This window comes from Saccoglossus kowalevskii, chromosome 16 (genome assembly GCF_978046115.1).
Source record: "Saccoglossus kowalevskii chromosome 16, keSacKowa6.1, whole genome shotgun sequence".
Taxonomy (NCBI): Eukaryota; Metazoa; Hemichordata; class Enteropneusta; family Harrimaniidae; genus Saccoglossus; species Saccoglossus kowalevskii.
Window position 1 is genome coordinate 337,562 of NC_140656.1, and position 24,354 is coordinate 361,915.

Consider the following 24,354-nt stretch of genomic DNA (forward strand, 5'->3'; position numbering starts at 1 on the left):
GTCACAAATGATCATGAAGATTAATCATGATCACATACTTCATATACATTATAACATTACATTAATGGGCAAAGACTATAAATCATATCCATGCCCCTAGACATGGCTACATCCGAGGTTATCATTTTGCCAATGCCATTCTTGCATGTCGTTATTGCTGGTTGCATTAATGTACAAGTATTTACACATATCGGCCTTAATTGGTTTTAGATGCTATTTTATTGAGATGCATCGCGACAACTGTGGCCGTGAAGAACCGGTAGGTTAGGTAATTGTTACTAGTCGCACCGTGCGCACACATCATACGAGTTCACAGGCCATAGGCCTAGTAAATCGCTGTCATCATTTATATACGATGCAATATTTAATTTTGGTCATTAGTTTCTCTGATTCATGACATAATGTGCCAATAAATCCTGACAATTGCCTTTGCTAAGCGATGAGTCGTTTAGTACAAAACACTGAATGATCATAGCATGGTGTGCAGAGTTTTAGAGGTAAAGCAATTGTTAAGAATATATTAAAATTTGTGGAAAAGGGCAAAAGCTCTTACCTTAGTACAATGTCTGTACGGTGTCCTGGGCTGGCTGGCAAAATAAACACGTCATCGAAAGATGCGTGTACGTGTACTGTAGACAATTTCCATGACGCTGCATTGCATGCGCAGAGTCAACGTCACGATTTCTGCGTATCAATTTTTCTCTGCCTTTTTCAACAAATAATTCACTTTTTTCTCATGGGAAAACGTCGACAATCATATTTTATTAGCCTGAACTTTGTCTTGACAGCGCAAATTATACCCAAATAAACGTCTTTGGATGATTTCTGGCACCCAAAATTGATTCTCGACTCAGTCCTAATTACGCGTTTAGGAATGACCTGGTGATCCAAAATTGACCTCGAATGAAAATACTGCCGCCTACGGCGGGTCCCGGGATCATTGCGTCCAGTAAGTCATTTCTGTAAGTCAAGTCAATATGGTGGATAAAGTTCACGTTGAGGGTTTGGACGCATTTTTAGCGAAAGTTGAAGAATATAAAGCCAAGAAGAATGTTTATGTTTACTTCTCTGCATCTAAAGGAGATGATGGCAAGAATTGGTGTCCTGATTGTGTAAAAGGTAGGATTATTAATCCCTGGTATGTATAACCATGGACGTACGTCCATGGTATAACGGTGACCGCCGAACTCGGGCAGTGACCGTTCTCGGCCAGTGACCGTACTCGGCCAGCATATGAATAGAATAGAATAAAATAGAATATTGCTTTATTACAACGTTAAAGAAAATTTGACAATTGTTTTTTGGTTTCTACACATGTAGAAGGTAATAAAGTTAAAAACAAACAAAACAAAAAGTGTGACAAACATGGACGTACTAGAGATGGACACTGCACGGTGTTTACTCGCTTTGATGTATGTGCGTTGCCGCCACCGGATTACTGTTAATCCAGATCGTGTCTGCATAATTTCCTGTCCACGGGGAAACGATCACGAACACGCCCGATTATAGCTCGGTTCATCTTCGTTTTGTCCCGAACACTCCCAACGATCTGTTTACGATCGTCAAGAGAAAACAAAATGGCAACGAACAGGCAACAGAGAAAGTTTGGTTTCGGTTCGCATTTTGTTGATCCCGACATTTTAGAATTAGACAATAATGATTTTGATATTGAGGACATTGAAACTGTCGACTCAGCCGTCCCTGAAGAAGACGAACAGCAGTATTGTTTCTCGCGAGAGCCCATCATTAACGTGAAAGCTAATGTTAAAGAAGTCCATGTTCAACTTTTCCGAACATTTCAAGCTTTGTTCCATCTGTAAATTTCACTCTAATTGAACATCAGATAAAAAACCCGTCATCCGCTCACACCGGATTTACAACTTAACATTGCACCAGCTCACTGGCAAGGTCTGTATTTATTTTTTTGACCGAATATAATATAAAATTTAAGATTTGAATCTTGTCGTGAAAAATAAAAACTAAGATCGGGCGGCAACTCAGCCAAGATGAAAGTACGTCTGCCTATTCATAAATTTAAGATGAGTACAATAGAAAGACAATCCTTCTTATGGGGTGTGAATCACCGTGCAGTGTCCATCTCTAGTACGTCCATGGACAAACAAACAAGAAAAAGTAAACTACTGTGTTAATATTATTTGCTCTCTTATTGTATACACTGTTTTAATTTAAATTAACCCCAGTAATTGTTGTCTAGTATGGGCATTCATAATAGGTATAAATTTGTCCTTGTTTTTGATACCGTTGATGTTATCAAACAAGGAATATAATTCCTGTCTTTCAGATTTATAAAGTACACATTCTGTGCACTTCATCTTCTAGGACTCACTTTATGCATTTTCTGTCCCCAATATTTGTTTTTGGTTGTGTATGTCTACCTGTTTCTATATGTAATTTGTGGTGCTCAGTCTGAATATCATTAAGCTGATCTATGTAGACTTCTTGTTTTATATCATTTTTGAAAAGCTGATATGTTCTGAGTTTTGAATCAGCCCTTTGCATGTCCTTCTTCCAGATATCAAGACAGTGACTTGCAGAAATTTTTTGAAAGTTTAGCTTTGTGACATCTTGGTTAATACTGTATTCCTTTTTAGCTCCGCTGTCGACTTTGTCGAGCGGAGCTTATCATATGAGTGATTGTCCGGCGGCGTCCGGTGTCCGGCGTCCGTGTCAATGTTTTACTTTTTCGACTTCTTGAAAACTACAAGCCTGAATGCTTTGATACTTGGTGAATATGTACCTTGGTTAGACCTCTCTCAGATTTGTTCATTTCATGATCATATCTTCAATTCTCTAATTTTGGTGAATATTTTTGTCATTTTTGGTAAAAAGTGATATTTTCAACTTCTTGTTAAAAGCCGCAGGTCCAATTGCTTTGATATTACATATATAGGTACCACATGTGGACCTCTCTCAGATTTGTTTATTTTGTAATGATATCTTTAATTCTCTAATTTTGGTAAATATTTTTGTCATTTTTGGTAAAAAGTGGAATTTTCGACTTCTTGTTAAAAACGACAAGTCCAATTGCTTTGATATTACATATATAGATACTACATATGGATCACTCTCAAATTTGTTCATTTCATGATGATATCTTCAATTCTCTAATTTTGATGAATATTTTTGTCATTTTTGGTAAAAAGTGATATTTTCTTGTTAAAAACCACAATCATTTATGGTTAAAAATTATATTTTTGAATTCTTGTTGAAGTCCCATTGCATTGATACTATGCATATTGTTCATTTTCTAATGATATCTTCTGTTCTTTAATTGAAATGTGCATTGCTATCAGCGGAGCTATCTCAGCCAAGGCTGCTTGTTAATTTTTGTTAGTCTTGACAGCCAATGACCATTCTGGGTGTGATTTTGCATTTCAATCAATGCATTGTATGCAATATTGTCTTCCTTCAATGAAATCAAGTGTTTGAAATATGTAAATGACTTATAGTGTAAATAATAGATATGTGGCAGTCTACTAGAATCCATTCTAACTGCTATGTTGCTTGTGTTGTTGCTAACATTTAAAACATGTCTACAAAATTTGAGGAGAAATTTGTCAGTACATGTTGTATCCCATTTTTTATTTGTGCACAAACCCCACACCTCTCCTGCATGTGTCAAAATTGGAATTTGTGTTGTTTCAAAAAGTTTGGTCTTAATTGAAGTGTTATTATCAGCATTCAAGATTGATGTTTGTGCTTTTTCTGTTTTTCTGGCTTTCTCAGCAAGTCTGGTCATTGTGGACTCCGATGAGCCATTGGTGTTGAAGTTGACACCAATGTAGGTGTAGTTTGTGACTTTTTCAATGGGTTCTGTTCCACAAATTATGTTAAGTTTTTCAGTATTGTATCCATCCTGTAAATATCATTGATTTTTTTTTCACGTTTATTTGCAGTCCCCATTTGTTTGCATAGCTATGCAGGCCCTCCATGGAGGTTTGTAGACCTTCTTGACTTTCTGACATGATGATAATGTCATCTGCATATAACAAACATTGTATTAACTTGTTATTAAGCTGTGGAGGAAAGTTGTTTTGGTTGTTTAGTTCACCAATTAAATCATTTGTGTAGAGGTTAAAAAGTGTGGGACTTAATGGACATCCCTGCCTAACACCATTTCCCAGGTTGAATCTTGGTGTTATTTTCTTGCATAGTTTAACTGCACACTGCATGTTTTCTTGATTACTGTGTTCTATGTCTTCCAGCTTTTTAATTATTTCTTCTTCCTGATCTTTTGTAGTGACTTTGTTAGTCCCCATTTGGATGCAGTCCGAAAACGGGGACTTATGTTTTGACCTCCGTGTGCGTGTGTGCGTGCATCTGTGCGTGCGTCCGGATCTATATCTTAGAAATGCCTGGACCAATCACAATCAAACTTCACACATACATTATACATGATATTATACATATGCACGTCAATTTGTTTCACAATCTGATTCAAGATGGCCGAATGGCGGCCATTTTTGTGCTAAAAATCATCAAAATCAAGCATTTCTCTGCTGTTTACAGATGGATTTTGTTCAAACTTGGTATATACATTAGACATTATAGGACCTTGATGCACATCATTTTCTTTTACGATCTGATTCAACATGGCCGAATGGCGGCCATTTTTGTGCTAAAAAATCCTAAAAATTAACCATTTCTCAGCTGTTTACAGATGGATTTTGTTCAAACTTGGTATATACATTAGACATTATGGGACCTTGATGCAAATAATTTTAAGATTCAAAATGGCCGACTGTATTAATGAATGGTTCTCGTGCCATATCTCTGACTTGCTTTCACTGATTATGTTCAAATATTAAATATTTATTATACATCATCATATTGGTTTGACGATGCTATTCAAAATGGCCAAATGGTGGCCTTTTTTGTGCTAAACAATCATCAAATATCAAGCATTTCTGGCATTTATGGATGGATTTCGTTCAAACTTGGTACATATATTAGACATTACAGGTTCTTGATGCACATGATTTATTTTTCAGATCGGATTAAAAATGGATGTCTGGCTGCCATTTTGTTTTAATGAATGGGCTTCTAGACCCATATCTCCGACTTGTTTTGACTGATAATATTTTCAAATTTTAAATATTCATTATACATCATGTCATAGATAAACAGATATATTGGTTTGACTATCCTATTCAAAATGGCCGAATCGTGGTCATTTTTGTGCTAAAAAATCATCAAATATCAAGCATTTATGGGTGGATTTCGTTCAAACTTTTTATTTTTCAGATTAGATTCAAAATGGCTGACTGGCGGCCATTTTGTTTTAATGATTGGGCTTTTAGAGCCATATCTCCTAAATGCTTTGACTTATTATATTTAAATTTTATATATTCGTTATACACCATGTTATATATATACATGTATTCAAAATGTCTGATTTTGAATTCTGTTCCAGAGCAATATCTCTCAATATGGACAAGTACTTGTTTGACGATCAGATACAAATGTCAATCATTTTAATGTTAAAAAATCATATTCCTGACATGGTTATATTCCAGCTATATTACTATAAACAAAACTATATATCTTAAATTTGATAACTAACGAGGACTGTGCCATGCATGGCTTGCTTTTGTTAACTTCTTTAAAGTGCCTGTGAAATGACTGCTATTTTCACGCCTAAAATTATCAATTGATACATAAATATTATTAATTTTTATGTTTCTAAGCATGAATTATTTTTTTTAAGTGAAAAAATGTGTTTTAAACCCAGTCTACGGCAACTTTATTTTTGTATATTTTAAAACGAGGCTCCTCATTAGCTTCTCATTTGCATACAGAAATTCCCCTTGTGATGTCAGAAGGGGAAGTCGCATGACAGCTTGCATTGCCGATACGTGTAAATAAGGCAAATTTCTTGTGTGCAGTTTTCTCGTCTTTGACTATATTGTCACTTATGTACTTGTTCGTCGAGGAAGAATGGACCATAATGAACACATAGTATCAATTTTTGTTGCATGGGGTTGAGTTAGATGCGAAATATGTCCGTTCTGGTGTAGCTGGTCAGCGTGATCGTCACCGACACCGGTGTACACTGTTGCTGGACAAAATAGAATTTGACGTCGGAATTATCTCGTTATTTAGCAGGTTACTAGGCATGTCACTACACTGTTTTATTTCATCGATTGTCTGAGTAAAACTTTCAAATTAAAATAAAAGAGAACATATTTTGACATTCTAAACATTAGACTATAGTGATCACTATAAAATAATTAAAAAAAACGACAAATAACAGTTACTAAATAATGACAGCCGCGTGGAAATAAATTGACATTTTGTTGAAATAGGTGAATGCGTCGGGTCACGGCGAGGGCAAGTGCGTTAAAAGCGGCGTTTAATTGGATAACAAAAATAATCAAGATCAACACACATACAGATAAATTCAGAGTGGACTCGAGTTAGCTTGATCCATGGCGTGATTGTCATAATTATAATATGCGTGCCGAATATGGTGATGCTCAGTGTACCCTGGATCCCATGGCTGATTTTTACACCTGTTCCCAACGCCCCAATGAACAAGCTTGTTCTTATGCCATAGCTTTAGAAGCAGTGCTGCGTTCAATCGAGGAGAGACAGAATGGTGGCCGCCCAATGCATGACCGTGACTACCGTCTTACCCACCAGCTAATGAGAGGTTTGCATGATGAGGCGATATATAACAAATTATACCCAATGCAACCATGGTGTATGAGTTTCAGGGATGTGCAAGAGCAGCTGAGACGCCTAGCCCATGAGAAAAAAAGAACTGTTGTACCACCTAAACCAGGCAAAGCCCAAAGTCATCTAGCAGTTATTCCCAGCACTGGTAATACTACTACTGTGAAAACTGACAAGAGTAAGAAAGATGGCTCAAAATCTGAAATTGCTGAGTTAACTGAGTTAGTGAAGCAGATTGCAAGTGGTCAAGCAGAGCAAGCCAACAAGCAAAGTATGGAGCAGAGAATTGATGCAATGACGTCCAGACTGAACAGTATACCACGTCCTAGTAATAATCGTCAACCTTTTTATGGTAACCGCCAACGTCGCCAAAATAACGACCCAGTTGTTTGTTAGCTCCGCTGTCGACTTTGTCGAGCGGAGCTTATCATATGAGTGATTGTCCGTCGTCGTCGTCGTCCGTGTCAATGTTTTACTTTTTCGACTTCTTCTTGAAAACTACAAGCCTGAATGCTTTGATACTTGGTGTATATGTACCTTGGGTAGACCTCTCTTAGGTTTGTTCATTTCATGTTGATATCTTCAATTCTCTAATTTTGGTGAATATTTTTGTCATTTTTGGTAAAAAGTGATATTTTTGACTTCTTGTTAAAAACCGCAAGTGCAATTGCTTTGATATTACATATATAAGTACTACATGTGGACCTCTCTCAGATTTGTTCATTTTGTAATGATATCTTTAATTCTCTAATTTTGGTGAATATTTTTGTCATTTTTGGTAAAAAGTGATATTTTCGACTTCTTGTTAAAAACCGCAAGTGCAATTGCTTTGATATTACATATATAGGTACTACATGTGGACCTCTCTCAGATTTGTTCATTTTGTAATGATATCTTTAATTCTCTAATTTTGGTGAATATTTTTGTCATTTTTGGTAAAAAGTGATATTTTCGACTTCTTGTTAAAAACCGCAAGTCCAATTGCTTTGATACTACATATATAGGTACTACATGTGGACCTCTCTCCGATTTGTTCATTTTGTGATGATATCTTCAATTCTCTAATTTTGGTGAATATTTTTGTAATTTTTGGTAAAAAGTGATATTTTCGACTTCTTGTTAAAAACCACAAGTCCGATTGCTTTGATATTACATATATAGGTACTACATGTGGACCTCTCTCAGATTTGTTCATTTTGTGATGATGTCTTCAATTCTCTAATTTTTAGTCCCCGTTCGGACGGAGTCCGAAAACGGGGACTTATGTTTTGCCCTGTGTGCGTCCGTCCGTGCGTCCGTGCGTCCGTGCGTCCGTGATCACCTGTATCTCGAACATGCATGGACCGATTATGTTCAAACTTCACTCATACATCACACATTATATGGGACATATGCACATGCATTTTTGTCATGATCCGATTAACGATAGCCGAATAGCGGCCATTTTAAGGCCGAAAATGCATCAAAATGGCACATTTTCACCATTCCGGACCCGGATCTCAGTTATGCATGGACGGATTTCGTTCAAATTTGGTACATACATTAAACATAATAGGACCTTGATGCACGTCATTTTTTTTTTCGGATCAAGTTCGAAATGGCCGACTGGCGGCCATTTTGTTTTAAAGAATTCAGTTCTGGATCCGTATCAGAGACATGTCTGGATTGATCAAGTTCAAACTTCACACACACAAGGTACATCATGTCACAAATATGTATGTGCATTTGTTTCATGATCCCATTAACGATAGCCAAATGGCGGCCGCTTTAAGGCCGAAAATGCATTGAAATCGCACATTTTCACCATTCCGGACCCAGATCTCAGTTATGCATGGACGGATTTCATTCAAATTTGGTACATACATTAAACATAATAGGACCTTGATGCACGTCATTTTTTTTTTCAGATCAAGTTCGAAATGGCCGACTGGCGGCCATTTTGTTTTAAAGAATTCAGTTCTGGATTCGTATCCGAGACATGTCTGGATTGATCAAGTTCAAACTTCACACACACAAGGTACATCATGTCACAAATATGTATGTGCATTTGTTTCATGATCCCATTAACGATAGCCAAATGGCGGCCGCTTTAAGGCCGAAAATGCATTGAAATCGCACATTTTCACCATTCCGAACCCGGATCTCAGTTATGCATGGACGGATTTCATTCAAATTTGGTACATACATTAAACATAATAGGACCTTGATGCACGTCATTTTTTTTTTCAGATCAAGTTCGAAATGGCCGACTGGCGGCCATTTTGTTTTAAAGAATTCAGTTCTGGATCCGTATCCGAGACATGTCTGGATTGATCAAGTTCAAACTTCACACACACATGGTGCATCATGTCACAAATAGATATGTGCATTTGTTTCATGATCCGCTTAGCAATAGCTGAATGATGGCCATTTTAAGGCCGAAAATGCATTAAAATCACGTATTTTCACAATTCCAGAACCGGATCTCAGTCATGCATGCATGGATTTTGTTCAGATTTAGTACAATGTGTTGTACATATGCAGGTGCATTTCGGTCATGATCTGCTTTGAATGTATATGTCACTCAAATATGAACGGAACGGGGACGTGTCATTGACAATGACTTGTCGTGAATATTTTTGTAATTTTTGGTAAAAAGTGATATTTTCGACTTCTTGTTAAAAACCAATAGTTCAATTGCTTTGATATTACATATTTAGATACTACATGTAGACCTTTCTCAGATTTGTTTCATTTCGTGATGATATCTTGGATTCTATAATTTTGGTGAATATTTTTGTCATATTTGGTAAAAAGTGATATTTTCGACTTCTTGTTAAAAACCAAAAGTTCAATTGCTTTGATATTACATATATAGATACTACATGTAGACCTTTCTCAGATTTGTTCATTTCGTGATGATATCTTTAATTCTCTAATTTTGGTGAATATTTTGGTCATTTTTGGTAGAAAGTGATATTTCCGACTTCTTGTTAAAAATTGTAAGTCCTATTGCTTTGATACTATACATATTGTTCATTTTCTGATGATGTCTTCAGTTCTTTAATTGAAATGTGCATTTCTAACAGCGGAGCTATCTCAGCCGATAGGCTGCTTGTTTCAAATGTGGGAAAGAAGGCCACATCAGTACTGGGTGCTTTGCTGACATAGAAGATGGTGCTGAAAAACAAAATCCTTTAAACAACTAGAACCCGTGGCTGGAGGGCATGTCACGGGTGGCCACATTAAAGGTAGCCCTGCTAAGAAAACTACTGTGAATTCCTGTGTGCACCAGTCTAACTTGCAGCTTGAACCGGAAAGTGAGTCTACTACGACTGATACTTCGGTGAAAGTTGACTCACAGTTAATTGATCCACCAAATGAAGACATTGTTGTTGTTGATGGTGTTTCTTGTTGCGCCCTGATTGATACTGGGTCCCAAATTACTTCAATAATTGAGTCCTTTGTCTTTCAGCATCCAGAACTTTGTCATCAAACATTGAAACCCAGTAGTGTTGTTATTGAAGGAGCGTCAGCTGAGGTAGTTCCATATTTAGGTGTTATTTCTCTCAGTCTTGAGTTTCTTGGTCAGTCTTTCAGTAGGGTGCCTGCTTTTGTTGTAAAGGATACTGATTACAGGAGAAACGTTCCTCTGCTTGTAGGTACAAATGTAATTAGGGCAAGTCGCACGTATTTCAGAAATTCTTTAGGTAGATGTTACTTGACTAAGGTGAAGGAGGAGTCTGAAGTCTGGTATGGTGCATATAAAGAGGCAGGATCTGCTGAACTTGGTGGTAGAGATGGTCGAATTGGGCCTGCCAAGTATAATGGGTGTCGTCCTTATACTATTCAACCTGGAACTGAAGCACATATATCTTGTTGTGCACCATGCAAAGGTGGCCATCAGCCATATACAGTTCTGGTTGAAGGGGCAAGGGATGCATTTGATCTAAATGATTTAGTAACTGGTCGGAGCTTGAGCACAGTTAAAGATGGTCAAGTCCTGGTTCAAGTGTGTAATTTGTCCACAAAGCCTTTGAAGATCCATCGCAACACAACTCTGGCTGATTTGTACATTGGTGTACATGTGAAACATGATCAGGAAAGAGACCTAGTTGAACCTTCTAGGATTCCAGTGTCTATTTTGGTACATGAGAGGAGCAGGTCCAAGCAGCGCAACAGTACGAACCATGGTACTCACAAGTGGCATCACAAGCGGCCCCAGGACCCAAACAGACCTGTATCATCCCAGAGTACAATACAACAGGGTGTACCAGAGTTGGATTTGAGTGAAGCTGCTGTCACCAACCCCTCTCAGCTTAGAAAACTAAAAGAATTGATTGATAGTAACTCTGATGTGTTTTCTCAACATTCTTTTGATTTTGGTTGTACGTCAACAGTGCAGCACGAGATCCCCTTGGTGGATGAGAGACCCTTCCGACTGCCACATAGAAGAATCCCACCATCACAGTGTCAAGATGTTCGGAAACACATCCAGGACATGGAAGCAGCTGGTGCCATTCGCCCTAGCAACTCTCACCCTATGCGTCTCCCATTGTTATCGTCCACAAGAAAGATGGCAGCCTACGTATATGCATTGACTATCAACAGTTGAATGCTCGCTCAGTTCGTGATGCATACCCCTTACCCAGGATGGAGGAAGCACTGGAGGCATTGGGCAAGTCCAAGTTTTTTTCATCACTGGATCTTACATCTGGTTATTGGCAGGTTGAAGTGGCTGAGAAGGATCGGCATAAGACTGCATTCACTACTCCAATGGGCCTGTTTGAGGCAAACCGTATGCCGTTCGGACTTCAAAATGCACCTGCATCTTTTTCCCGTCTAATGATGTGTTGTTTGGGTGATCATAACTTTGAAACTCTACTCATATATTTGGATGACATAATTGTATTCTCAGAAACCTTTGATGAACATTTAACCAGGCTACAGTTAGTGTTTGACCGTTTAAGGCAGCATGGTTTGAAGTTGAAGCCAAAGAAATGTAATTTCCTGCGTAAGGAAGTATCATATCTTGGTCACATAGTATCAGCTGATGGTGTACACACAGATCCTGCGAAAATAGAAAAAGTGAGAAACTGGAAAAGACCTACTAATAGGAAAGAATTACTCCAGTTTTTAGGATTCACCGGCTATTATAGGAAGTATGTGAAGGGTTACTCCAAGATAGCAGCACCATTGAATAGATTGACATCTGGAGATGCATGCAAGAAGAAAGGTAAGATGGGACCAAGCAAAAGTCGGCCTCCATATGAGTGGACAAGTGAATGCGAGTCAGCTTTCCTGTTACTGAAAAAAAAGCTCACAACTGCGCCAGTTCTTGGTTATCCCGACTTCTCCCTTCCATTTATACTGCAAACAGATGCCTCCATAGATGGTCTTGGTGCAGTTTTGGTATAGGTGCAAGATGGAACAGAACGTGTTATAGCCTTTGCAAGCCGCGGACTAACCCCCTCTGAGACACGGTATCCAGTTCATAAGCTTGAGTTCTTGTGTTTGAAGTGGGCAGTGACTGATTACCTCTAGAGATTAGAGATTTCCTCCATGGGAACAGATTCACAGTTCAGACTGACAACAATCCTCTGGTATATGCAAAGACCACAGCTAGATTAGATGCTACTGGCCAGCGATGGATATCACAGTTAGCCATGTTTGACTTTGATATTGTATACCGCCCAGGCAAAAGCAATGCTAATGCTGATGGTTTGTCAAGGATGCCAAGAGAAGACGTTGAAGAGACCTTGAGAGCAGTTAGCACAGTAATTCAGCAAAGAATGAACAATTTCTCAGAGCCTAATCTCCTGCCTCGCACCGGTGTCAACCCTGAGAGTGGTAGTCAGTCATTGCCAGGCAAGTCCACTGAAGAATTGAGCGTACTTCAAAAACAAGATCCTGCCATTGAAAGAGTGCTTGCATACAAGCAAGAAAACAGAAGACCCAGTAGACGTGAGAGATCACACGAGTCTAGGGAGGCTAAACTTCTTTTGAAACAGTGGGAGAGGTTATCAGTGAGGAATGGTGTGCTGTTTAGGTCAACCCAAGGTAATGAACGTTGTGAGATACAGCAGTTACATGTAGTCCTACCACAGAAGCTTAGAAGTGATGCTCTAACAAGTCTTCAAAATGCCAATGGTCATTTTGGGTTTGATAGAACCGTGGATTTAGTTAGATCACGATTTTATTAGCCCATGATGCAGTCTTTTGTGAAGCAATGGTGCAATTCCTGTAAGAGATGTGTTCTGAGAAAGTCACCCACTGCTACAACCAGAGTACCGTTGGTAAATATCCGCACGACAGAACCGCTTGAACTGGTCTGTATCGACTATTTATCACTGGAACGCTCCAAAGGTGGTTATGAAAACGTGTTGGTTGTTACTGATCACTTTTCCAGATATGCCCAGGCATATGCAACAAAAGACCAAAAAGCAAGCACTGTGGTAAAGACGTTGTGGAATAACTTCTTTTGTAATTTTGGTATCCCTAAGAGACTGCATGCTGACCAGGGTAGGAACTTTGAGAGTGCTTTGGTGAATGAGCTGTGTACACTTACAGGAGTACAGAAAAGCAGAAACTCACCCTATCATCCCCAGGGAAATGGAATGACAGAATGCTTCAACCATACATTGATGAACATGCTTGGTACTCTAGATCCATCCCAGAAACTAGACTGGAAGGAGTACTTGTGAACCATGACACATGCATACAACTGCACACGCCATGACTCAACTGGCTATACTCCTTATTTTCTCATGTTTGTTCGGGCACCTCGCCTTCCTATTGATTTAGCTTTTGGTATTTGTGAGGATGAGTCTATAGGTAATGAAGTAGACTACTCTGAGTATACTGACAACCTTCGCCGTAGATTGAAGTCATCATATGCCGAAGCAATTGCTCAGGCTGATTTGTCGAGGAGCAAACAAAAGACCAATTATGATAAAAAGTCAAACAATACTTTGTTGGAGCTTCAACCTGGAGATGGTTCTTTTCCAAGACAAGACCCCAGTGATAGGTAGACACAAACTACATGATAAATGGGAAGCTGTGCCGTATGTAGTTGTCTCAAAAAAAACAAATCTTCCAGTGTATGTTATCAAGTGTGAAGAAGGGGAGAGAATACGTACTGTACACAGAAACCTGTTGAAGCCCTGCACTTTTCTCAGTGCAGATGAGGAAAATTGTGTAGATAGAGTTGCTTTTGATGACGACAATAGTTGCAATGTGACTGAGGTTTGTCCTGTCAATGAAATAGATACTTGTGATAGTGATTCTGATGATTGTTTTGCCGTTCAGTACTTTCTTAATGATTCTTTAAGTGATCCTGGCATTCCAAAAGATATATCTGGTTTGGATTTATCCAGTAATTCACTTGATGTTCCAATTATGGCGCCAGCTGAGTTTAGAGATTCTGTTTCTGATGTTGGGCAGTTACTTGAAACTGCAGATAAAAGTCTTAATACAGTTGTAGTTGTGATGTTTCTTGTCCTGAGCATTCTGATGAGTCGGCCTGTGAGTCTGTAACTTTGGAACCCATCTTAGAAAACTCAACAGATATAATATGTCCTCCTGATACTTCATTAAATTCTTTGCCTGATACCTCAGTTAATATTGACGAGACTATACATGAACCTGTCCCCCCACCAAAATATTTGGTTAGTGATAAAAGTGAACCTGTAACTCCACAAGTTACTGAATCTAGATGTTACCCTAGTAGAGACAGAAGAGCCCCTGACCGACTTGTTTATTATAGCATGGCTCTAGTTTGCGAACTACTTAAACGTTGTAAAAGTTCTAGTTTGGTTGCGGAAAAAGGTATTTGGCTCGTCTTATTAGCCTTGTTGAGGAAGTGTTCTTTTATATCGTTGAAGTTGTGTTGATTTGAGACTAGTTTGGTTCTTGGAACAGTGTACCATTATGTTTCATGGTCACGTCTGTTATGATGAATTGTAGTTAATTGTACCTCGATATAAATTTGTGGTTGAGGGACTTTCCTGGTGTCACAGTAAGTTTTGTCATCATTCCATGTTCTTTCTGTGAACACTGGTTAGAATAATTTTATCTGTAAATCAGGCATTAATTACCGTGTGCTCAATCAGTTCACTGAATTGATGAAAGAGAAGATGTGGTGCGAAGACGAAGATATTGGTATGGAAAGAAGATAAAGAATTATGGTATGGAAAGTAGTGCACTGAAGACTGAAGAAGAGTGTGAGTTGATGGAGGACACACCTTGTGGATATTTTGGTTTTACACCCTGTTGACCTGCATGACTAGCGCCAGTAGTGGTTGTTATTTTTTAATTTATTTATTTTTTAGTTATCAGATATTGCATTGGGTTGTTGGAACGACAAGGATGTCGTTTTTCTTCAAAACAGGGGAGGATGTGACCCAGGTTCTTTGAACCTCAAATATATCCCCCCTTTGTTAACACTAATTGTATTTGTTTATATCCAGAAACCTTGTGTATTCATTAACAGGGCATTTGCCTAACTATTTTGGATTGGCGCCCTCAAAGGTCAATTGCACTGTTTTGCTTGTGTGACCTTTCACCTCTATGATCTGTTGTTACTTAGGCTAAATGAAAATAAAGATCCGAGATTATTATCAGCAACCACAATTACTCGAACTCTTGTGTGTGTGTTTTCCCGTAAATTGCTTAAACACTGCACTCAAAATACGCAAATCACTGTTCCGGCCCCCACCGCCAGTGAGACCTGTGACATTTCTTTTTGTTATAGTACCTTTCTCTCAGTCTGGTGTCATATGGATGTCGCTGTAGTTCCCTTGCTAGGTTCTCAAGTTCTCTTTTCATGTTGTTACACTGACTATTTGATACTCCCTTTAATTACCTTTTTTGACTTGTTGACTCCTATGTGCGAAGCACAAAATGTGAGTCTTTGCGGTTAGTGTGTCTGTGTGTGGGTGTGGGTGTGTGTGTGTGTGTGTGTGTGTGTGTGTGTGTGTCCCATCGATATCTCAAGAACCACTGTTCGGATTTCAATGAAACTTGGTATATAACTTGTCTGGGGCAATGCGCAGAAATTATTAGTTTTTGGTTGACATTCATGCATATTAATGAGCTCATCTGCATAATATGTGAATTTTAAGCTATTTCAGTTATATCTCAAGAAGCATTAAAACGATTTTTATGTAAATTGGTAAAAATGTAACTCATGATTGGCTGATGCAATTCCTTGTTTTATTTTACATTTTAATTACAATTTAGCTTTTTTTATGTATTTTTTTATTATTTTTTTTCTGCCCAATTGCATGAATACAACTAAAAGGAATCGGTGAGTGGACTAATTTGCATAATGATGCGCATGCTTATTCTATTTTTTATGACCAGCAATTTACGATGGTGTCAGCCATTTTGTTATTTCCAGTGTGTTGTACAAAAACGAAGCAAACGCACTATTTTTTTTCATTGAATATTACAAGACACGATATCCCTCAAATCGGAAGGCACATTTATTGCTTGAGTTTCTGTTCCTATTAAGTCAAGCCATGGAGCAAAAAAGAAAATGTGGTTAAGCTGAATACCATGCTTCATGTGGAATGAATGATTCACAGTCAATTCGTCTCAATTCACTTTCGTCCCAACACATTCGTCCCACAAGTTGATTCGTCCCAATTTCTATGACAACTGTTACTGACACGCTAACTAATAACTCCACGTTGCGTGAATGGTGTATTTGTGTTTATTAACTAATAACTTGTACGGTGTATTTGTATTTATTAACTAATAACTTGTACGGTGTATTTGTATTTATTAGCTAATAACTTGTACGTTGCATGTAAGGTGTATTTGTATTTATTAACTAATAACTCTACGTTGCATGTAAGGTGTATTTGTATATAACGTTAGCAAAAACAAAATGGCGTAACGAACAATTACGCATGTCAGTGCATGACGTGTACGTAAACAGTTCATTGTTTGGATTTTTTTGTGCTTATTTGGCGAGTTAGTAGTGGGTAACCTTAAATATGACTAATCGACTTGTGGGACGAATCAACTTGTGGGACGAATCGACTTTGGGACGAATTAACTTGTGGTACGAATCTACTTGGGACGAATCGACTTGTGGGACGAATCGACTTGGGACGAATGTAATTTGGAACGAATCGGCCGTCCCCCGGAATGTATAGACCGTGATATCAGCATTAACTACTGGATGCACAGTGGAAACCACTGGGGCAACGCCACGCTGATTGGCATTTCCTGCCTGGTAAAAAAAAAAACATGCGGGACGGGGTGCAGGCTTTTAAGCCGTCGTAGGTGTTTTCGAAACGAAAATTAGTGAATAGGTTTTGTTTCGAGCCACTTAAAATGTCCTATGTGTATTTTTGGTTGGTACTAATCGCGTGCGACGTGCCCCAGATAGTGTTAATTTATACACAGTAACAAATGAGACGCGGTGGGGATTACTTTGAATTTTATGTACCAAGAAGTCTGGCGTAAATTATTAATATTTGTTATGGTACTGAGCTGTACAATGGTTGTAATTGTACCATGTCCATTCTCGGGATATACGAACCAATCAAAAGGGCTCTAAAGATTGTGATGCCTTCCTTATAATATACGTAACTAAAAATAAATAAATATAATATTTATTGACACACATATTGATATTATGATAGTGGTTTGAATTTTAGATATTTAGATTGTGATTGTTTGTCAGAAATTTACATAGTTGTTCTTGCTACTTTACGTTTTCCGTGTTAACTAAATTTCTAAAATATTTTATTTCTTTTTAATGTTTCAATTTTGTGTAGACTTTTTATGCATATTTTTAAGTAGGCCCTTTGTAGGTACATTTTGTGTATACGATGTCTATGTGTGTAGATTACTACTGGTTGCTCCTTATTTAATAGATTATTCATAATTTGCTTATCATTTTCAAATATTCTCGAATAGTACATCATGATCCCTATTCCCTCAGCACACAGGAGTTCTTTCTAAGCTTTCTTTGATTTTTTTTTGGTTCCAATCACATTTCAATAAAACTTGGTACATAGATGGTCTGTTACATTGTGCAGACCTCATTAGTTTTCCATTAAAATTTGTTCATATTAATTTTCTGATTTTCATTATTGGTTTTCGGCTTTTCCATCACTATCACAATCTCTGACAAGTAATTTTGAATTATATTTAATGTGTCTCCAATACTCTCAGCACATGGGAGTTCTTTCTAAGCTTTCTTTGATTTTCAAGTTTGTTTTGCTGATGAGGCATTTTTTAGCTATTCTATGAAGTAAACTTTCAAAGTCATCTGCTATATCATTAGAAGATGCAAGTTTGCAACTTGCGTGTAGAAAGTCTTGAATGATGGAAATACCTTCTTCTGTTTGGAAATAGATTTTGTATATTTCCTTTGTTTTTTGGATCCATGTGTATCTTTCCATATTTGAGATTTAAGTTGCTTCTGTCATCCTTCTTGAACTTTGGTAATTTGACCGTTGTTGAGTATTCCAGTGTTCACTGGATGGTTTAAATACATTTACGTTAAAATGTATAATGTTGTGGTACATGTCCATGGATGCTAATGCATAGTCGACTGTGCTTGAACCAGAAATCTCGTGACTGATTAACTGACCAGTTCTATCCCTGCACACTCTTCCATTTAGAATTAATAAATGATGTGATTGACATATCTGGATCAGTCTGTCTTCAAATTGAATCTTTCTGGTGTCTTGGTTATTTCTTTGAATCTTGTGTTAATATGTGTTAATGGGTTTGTGAATGAGTGTCGGGCTCTAAGAGTGTTTGCATATCAATGTATGTCGCGCTTTGTTAATAAAAAAAGGTTATCGATTTCAGTGACGCTGTATTACAGACTGCCCGAGCTATATCACAGTAAAATATAAAAAATGCACGGCATCAAAGAGTGTCGATTTCAGTGACGCAACAGCGAGCGCAGTGCCATTTTCCTACAAAGTACAACGAACAGCGTCCGGATTACTTTCTATTCGGAAAGATTTAATTTTCACAACTTTTGAATATTTATTAGTCCCCGTTCTTATGTTTTGCCCTGTGTGCGTCCGTGCGTCCGTGATCACCTGTATCTCGAACATGCATGGACCGATTAAGTTCAAACTTCACTCATACATCACACATTATATGGGACATATGCACATGCATTTTTGTCATCATCCGATTAACGATAGCCGAATAGCGGCCATTTTAAGGCCGAAAATGCATCAAAATCGCACATTTTCACCATTCCGGACCCGGATCTCAGTTATGCATGGACGGATTTCGTTCAAATTTGGTACTTACATTAAACATAATAGGACCTTGATGCACGTCATTTTTTTTCCGGATCAAGTTTGAAATGGCCGACTGGCGGCCATTTTCTTAAAGAATTCAGTTCTGGATCCGTATCCGAGACATGTCTGGATTGATCAAGTTCAAACTTCACACACACAAGGTACATCATGTCACAAATATGTATGTGCATTTGTTTCCTGATCCCATTAACGATAGCCAAATGGCGGCCGCTTTAAGGCCGAAAATGCATTGAAATCGCACATTTTCACCATTCCGGACCCAGATCTCAGTTATGCATGGACGGATTTCATTCAAATTTGGTACATACATTAAACATAATAGGACCTTGATGCACGTCATTTTTTTTTCCGGATCAAGTTCGAAATGGCCGACTGGCGGCCATTTTGTTTTAAAGAATTCGGTTCTGGATCCGTATCCGAGACATGTCTGGATTGATCAAGTTCAAACTTCACACACACAAGGTACATCATGTCACAAATATGTATGTGCATTTGTTTCATGATCCCATTAATGATAGCCAAATGGCGGCCGCTTTAAGGCCGAAAATGCATTGAAATCGCACATTTTCACCATTCCGAACCCGGATCTCAGTTATGCATGGACGGATTTCGTTCAAATTTGGTACTTACATTAAACATAATAGGACCTTGATGCACGTAATTTTTTTTTACGGATCAAGTTCAAAATGGCCGACTGGCGGCCATTTTCTTAAAGAATTCAGTTCTGGATCCGTATCCAAGACATGTCTGGATTGATCAAGTTCAAACTTCACACACACATGGTGCATCATGTCACAAATAGATATGTGCATTTGTTTCATGATCCGCTTAACAATAGCTGAATGATGGCCATTTTAAGACTGAAAATGCATTAAAATCACGTATTTTCACAATTCCGGAACCAGATCTCAGTCATGCATGGATGGATTTTGTTCAGATTTAGTACAATGTGTTGTACATATGCAGGTGCATTTCGGTCATGATCTGCTTTGAATGTATATGTCACTCAAATATGAACGGAACGGGGACGTGTCATTGACAATGACTTGTTTGTGCTTTTAGTTTAGTGAGGAGGTTATAATAATTTTTTCATTTCACTTTAACTTTTCACCCCTCAGACCCCTTTAAAAAGTCACTTCTGGCCATTGTAATGGCCACTATTTTTTTAATGGCCAGAATACCAACCAGAAATGTTTTAACGGTCAAAATATTGGCCAGTATTTTCAAACTGGTAGTTATAATGACCACTATTTTTACACTGGTCAGCATAATAGTAATTTATTATTTAATGATGAAGTGGGTGACAACCTATTTTTTTAATGGGTACCGGTATTATACTGATCATTTTATTTTTCATTACATGAATAAAATGGTCATTTTTTTTTTTTCATGTCACAGATATACCCGGTAATGGCACATGGGGATTGACAGCTCTCCTCTTTTTCCTCCCTCCCTTCAGTTTGCTTCAATTTTAAGCCAGTACAATTGTAGGTAAACGTAAAATATGGAATTATATATCTTTGGGTTAATTTGTTTTTAAAATCACAACAAATCATGCACTTGATACTGTTGACTTAATAATATATAGTATAATGCAATAGGTTATTAAACATAGAAGATGACCCATTTTCAAAATACGGCCTAGACCCTTATCACGGGTGCTAACGAAGTGTGTGCAAACATTGAGCCCAGGCTAATCACCCAAAATACCATTGTACTTGATGTCCATTTGAAAATTTAACTATTATATTCATAACTATTCTTATTCATAACTACCGTATTACCCCGGGCACGCGCCCAGGGGCCTGAACATACAAAATCAAGAAAAATTGGGGGTGGGCGCTTACCCGAGGACCACCCCAAAAAAGATTTTAAAAAGTTGTTTTTGTGATCGTATGATAAGGTCAAATAAAGGAATGCTTTCGTACACTTTGTACACGAACTTATTTCTTGATTTATGCGAGGTTTCAATAAACGTGAGCACTCAGCCAAGAACTGTGGGAACACTAAGACAGGGGTCGAATTTCAAGAATAAAACTTGTTTTATGTCAGCGAATGAAGTTGTATTACTCACTGAAATTGACGACAAAGTATGGTAAGTATTGTAATCAATGCACGGTTACTTTTTTAGTACCGGTAACCGTGATCAGTGCAAGTCGAAACGGCCGGGAAAAACTACCGCTTGTAATCCAAGATGGCGATGACCTCATTAGCATAATTTTGTTCACGCACGTATTGATACATCGCATCGTAATTTCTGAAGAATAGCAGACAGGGTTATGAAACAAATAAACCTTTTATTACTGATGTGAAATGTTTACAAACTATTGTGAATACATAAACATATCCAAATGGCAATACATAAATAACAGACTGAAAATAAACTCTGGTTGACCTCATTAACATGATTTATTCACGCACCCACACACGTGACAAAATTACAAAAATAACGATGATGCAACAAGTTCCCATCGTCGGCATGCCTCATTATGGTTGTCGTAATGGACTTGAGGTCGGCAAAATGTTTTTTCTTCAACGACAGAAAAATAATCCACATGCTGTGATGAAGGATGAAAAGAAAGTAGCAAGTACGACGTGATGTCTCAAAAGTGCTAGCTCCCGTTATGGATTCACAGTCAGCGAAATGCTACGTTTTGAAACCAAAGCTAAGTGTTTCAAACCACTCACCAAGGTATGGATCGTTGCAATATTGCAATATTGGATTCATCGTGAATGAAGAGAAAGCAGAACGTGTGCGCCACATGCTGCGTGGTTCATCTTACGTCATTAAGTTCCAATGAGTTTTTACGTAAAAACACAAACAAAGCGGCCCTTTTCAGGGCCACCACACACTCCAAAAAGAGAACTACCGTAACAAACACACTATTTAAATAAATCAAATGCGTTCGTGTTTGACAAATAAAACTTTATTGTTGACCCCGTTCTTGGCTAAAAATCACCCTGGGCGTTTAACCGAGGATGTCCCCAACATATAACTTTTGTGAAAACAGGGGGTGGGCGCTTGCCCAGGGAGGGGCGCGTGCCCGGGGTAATACGGTATATACTAAACTTGACAATCAATACAAGCACATTCTGTGACATTATTCTTGAGATAAAAATGGACTGACAATGAGACTCTGTACTACATCCTGTTCTTATAAAGGCAATGTCCAGCATTTTAATACCTTGAACAAACAAACAAGACATTCACTACTGAACCTTCGAAAAGTGTGCAACCCCCAAAATACTCAGCAACTGACTCTGCACCAAAAAAAGTCACATAAACAGCTGGTTACTCCAGAAAGTCACAGGGAGTTAGTCCAAAAAGTCACATAAACAGCGAATTATAAGTTGCGTTCACGCACGTACAGCTCCTTAGCACGAGCTAAGAGGTCAAATTCCTTAGCCCGTGCTAAGCAAACGTGCGTGAACGCTTAGCACGGGCCAAGGAATGCTAAGTACGGGTTAAATCTGATCCGAATTTAAGATGCGAATTTTAGACCCTTAGCACGGGCTAACGAAGTGTGCGCGAACGCTTAGCCCAGGGCTAAGCGCCCTCTGCAGCGACCTTTGGGTGTGAACATTATGCACGTGATCAAATATATCCAACTTTCTCATTCCCAAAATGGCAACCGAGCTCAGTGTACACGCTTCCATACTGATCGCGTCGCTGTAGTAGAGCATACAGCAGCTCCAATCGTAGACAATATAAATTTGGTTCGCTGTCAACGACATGCATTAATAAAACTCTGTATTGTGTTACGCCGTTGTATACTGTTTCTGTGCATCCAAATAAGTTGGGTCCGTCTTCTCTCGCGTTCTTGTGCACGTCACTTCAAAATTAGAACGAAACATGTCAGCAGCAGAAATAGAACCTCGCGCTTGTCATCCATTTTTCGTTCGTAAATAGCGGCTTGCCAAAGGTCACCGACTGATGGCGCCCCTTAGCCCGTGCTAATGACTGGCCCTCCCTGTGCGTGGACGCAATTGGGTCTAGCCGAAATGCAAATATGCTAGATAAGCCTAAATCAGCTTAAATCTTAGCCCGTACTTCGTGTAACGTGAACACAACTATTAATCCGAAAAAAGAGCCTGTCTTTATGAGTGGGGTTAAGCTCAAACATAAACAAAATTCCCATTTTAATAATGACAAAAAACTAAAGTTTAGTATTCAAATATATTCACCCAAACTAAAACATTTTACATTGAAATACTTAACTAGTAAATATTCATAACGTGTGTTATAAACTGTAGAAGTTTATGTTGAAGGGTCGATGGAAGGTGATTTTTAAGTGGCTTAGACACAGTCCACTAAAAAATACCCATGATGCTCTGCTTTATTTTTATATTTTGCTATTTTCTCTATTATGAATGGTTTAATGTGATATGAAAATTATCTGTGAAAATATTCCACGACTACTACATGTGTACGAAACAGTGTTGGGTGGTTCAGTAAGTTATATAGGGAGGGTCTAGCATAGAGCTCCATATGTGTAGCTAGCTGACTTAGCAGTGAATGGCATGTTTGTTTGTTCACGGTATTGTAATGCTGGACAATAGTAGTGTTCATGCTACATGAAGTACAGGCTAAGATTTAAGCTGATGTTTGCATTTTGACCAGACCCAATTGCATCCACGCATTGGGAGGGCCAGTCCTTAGCACGGGCTAAGGGGCGCTGTTTACGTATGCAAAATTTCTGCTGCTGACATGTTTCGTTCTAATTTATGAAGCGAAGTGCACTGGAACGCGAGCGAAGGCAGACCGACTTATTTGGATGCACAGGAACAGTATATAATGGCGTTACAGAATGCAGAGTTTTATTAGTGCATGTCGTAGACAGCGAACCAAATTGGAGTTGTTGTATGCTCTACTACAGCGACCCAATCAGTGTGGAAGCGTGTACGGAGTAATTAATGACTGGTGGGATACTAGTAGACGACTTCCCCAGAAGTCGAAGATATGGTGTTTCGCATGCGCACGCATGCCGTTTTGGGGTGTAACGTAAATTGCACATGTGATATTGTGCTTCTGAGTGTACCAATCAACATCACAAAAATTTCCTTCTATCAACTATCAGCAAACTAGTATCGGAAGCACCACAATGGTTTAAAAAAAAACAATTGAAAAAAATGGTGATGATATTAATAAAAAAAAATAAGCATTATAAATCAATAAAACATAGAAAAGGAATGAAAAAATAAAATATTAAGGGAGAAAAATATATGATGGTTGTTTCGATAATTTGTGGTTGGTTTATTTCGGTTAACAGTGTAGTTATGGCACTGTACCATTGCTGTTTAATTGTTCATTATTGCTGCCTCCCTTGGGAAAGAAGTTTGGGTGTTCTTAGCCAGTGCACAGACCCTCAACACT

At 38.2% G+C, this 24,354-nt stretch overlaps 1 protein-coding gene across 1 annotated transcript in view; it reads left to right on the forward strand.

The window, feature by feature from the left end:
- Window positions 1-775: 775 nt before the first annotated feature.
- LOC146733599 (thioredoxin domain-containing protein 17-like) overlaps window positions 776-24,354 on the forward strand; it is a 64,333-nt gene continuing 40,754 nt past the window's right edge. The window contains exon 1 of the mRNA XM_085491555.1: window positions 776-1,119. Within this exon, the coding sequence (XP_085347681.1) occupies window positions 978-1,119 (142 nt within the window). The 5' untranslated portion in view covers window positions 776-977. The remainder of the gene's footprint in view (window positions 1,120-24,354) is intronic.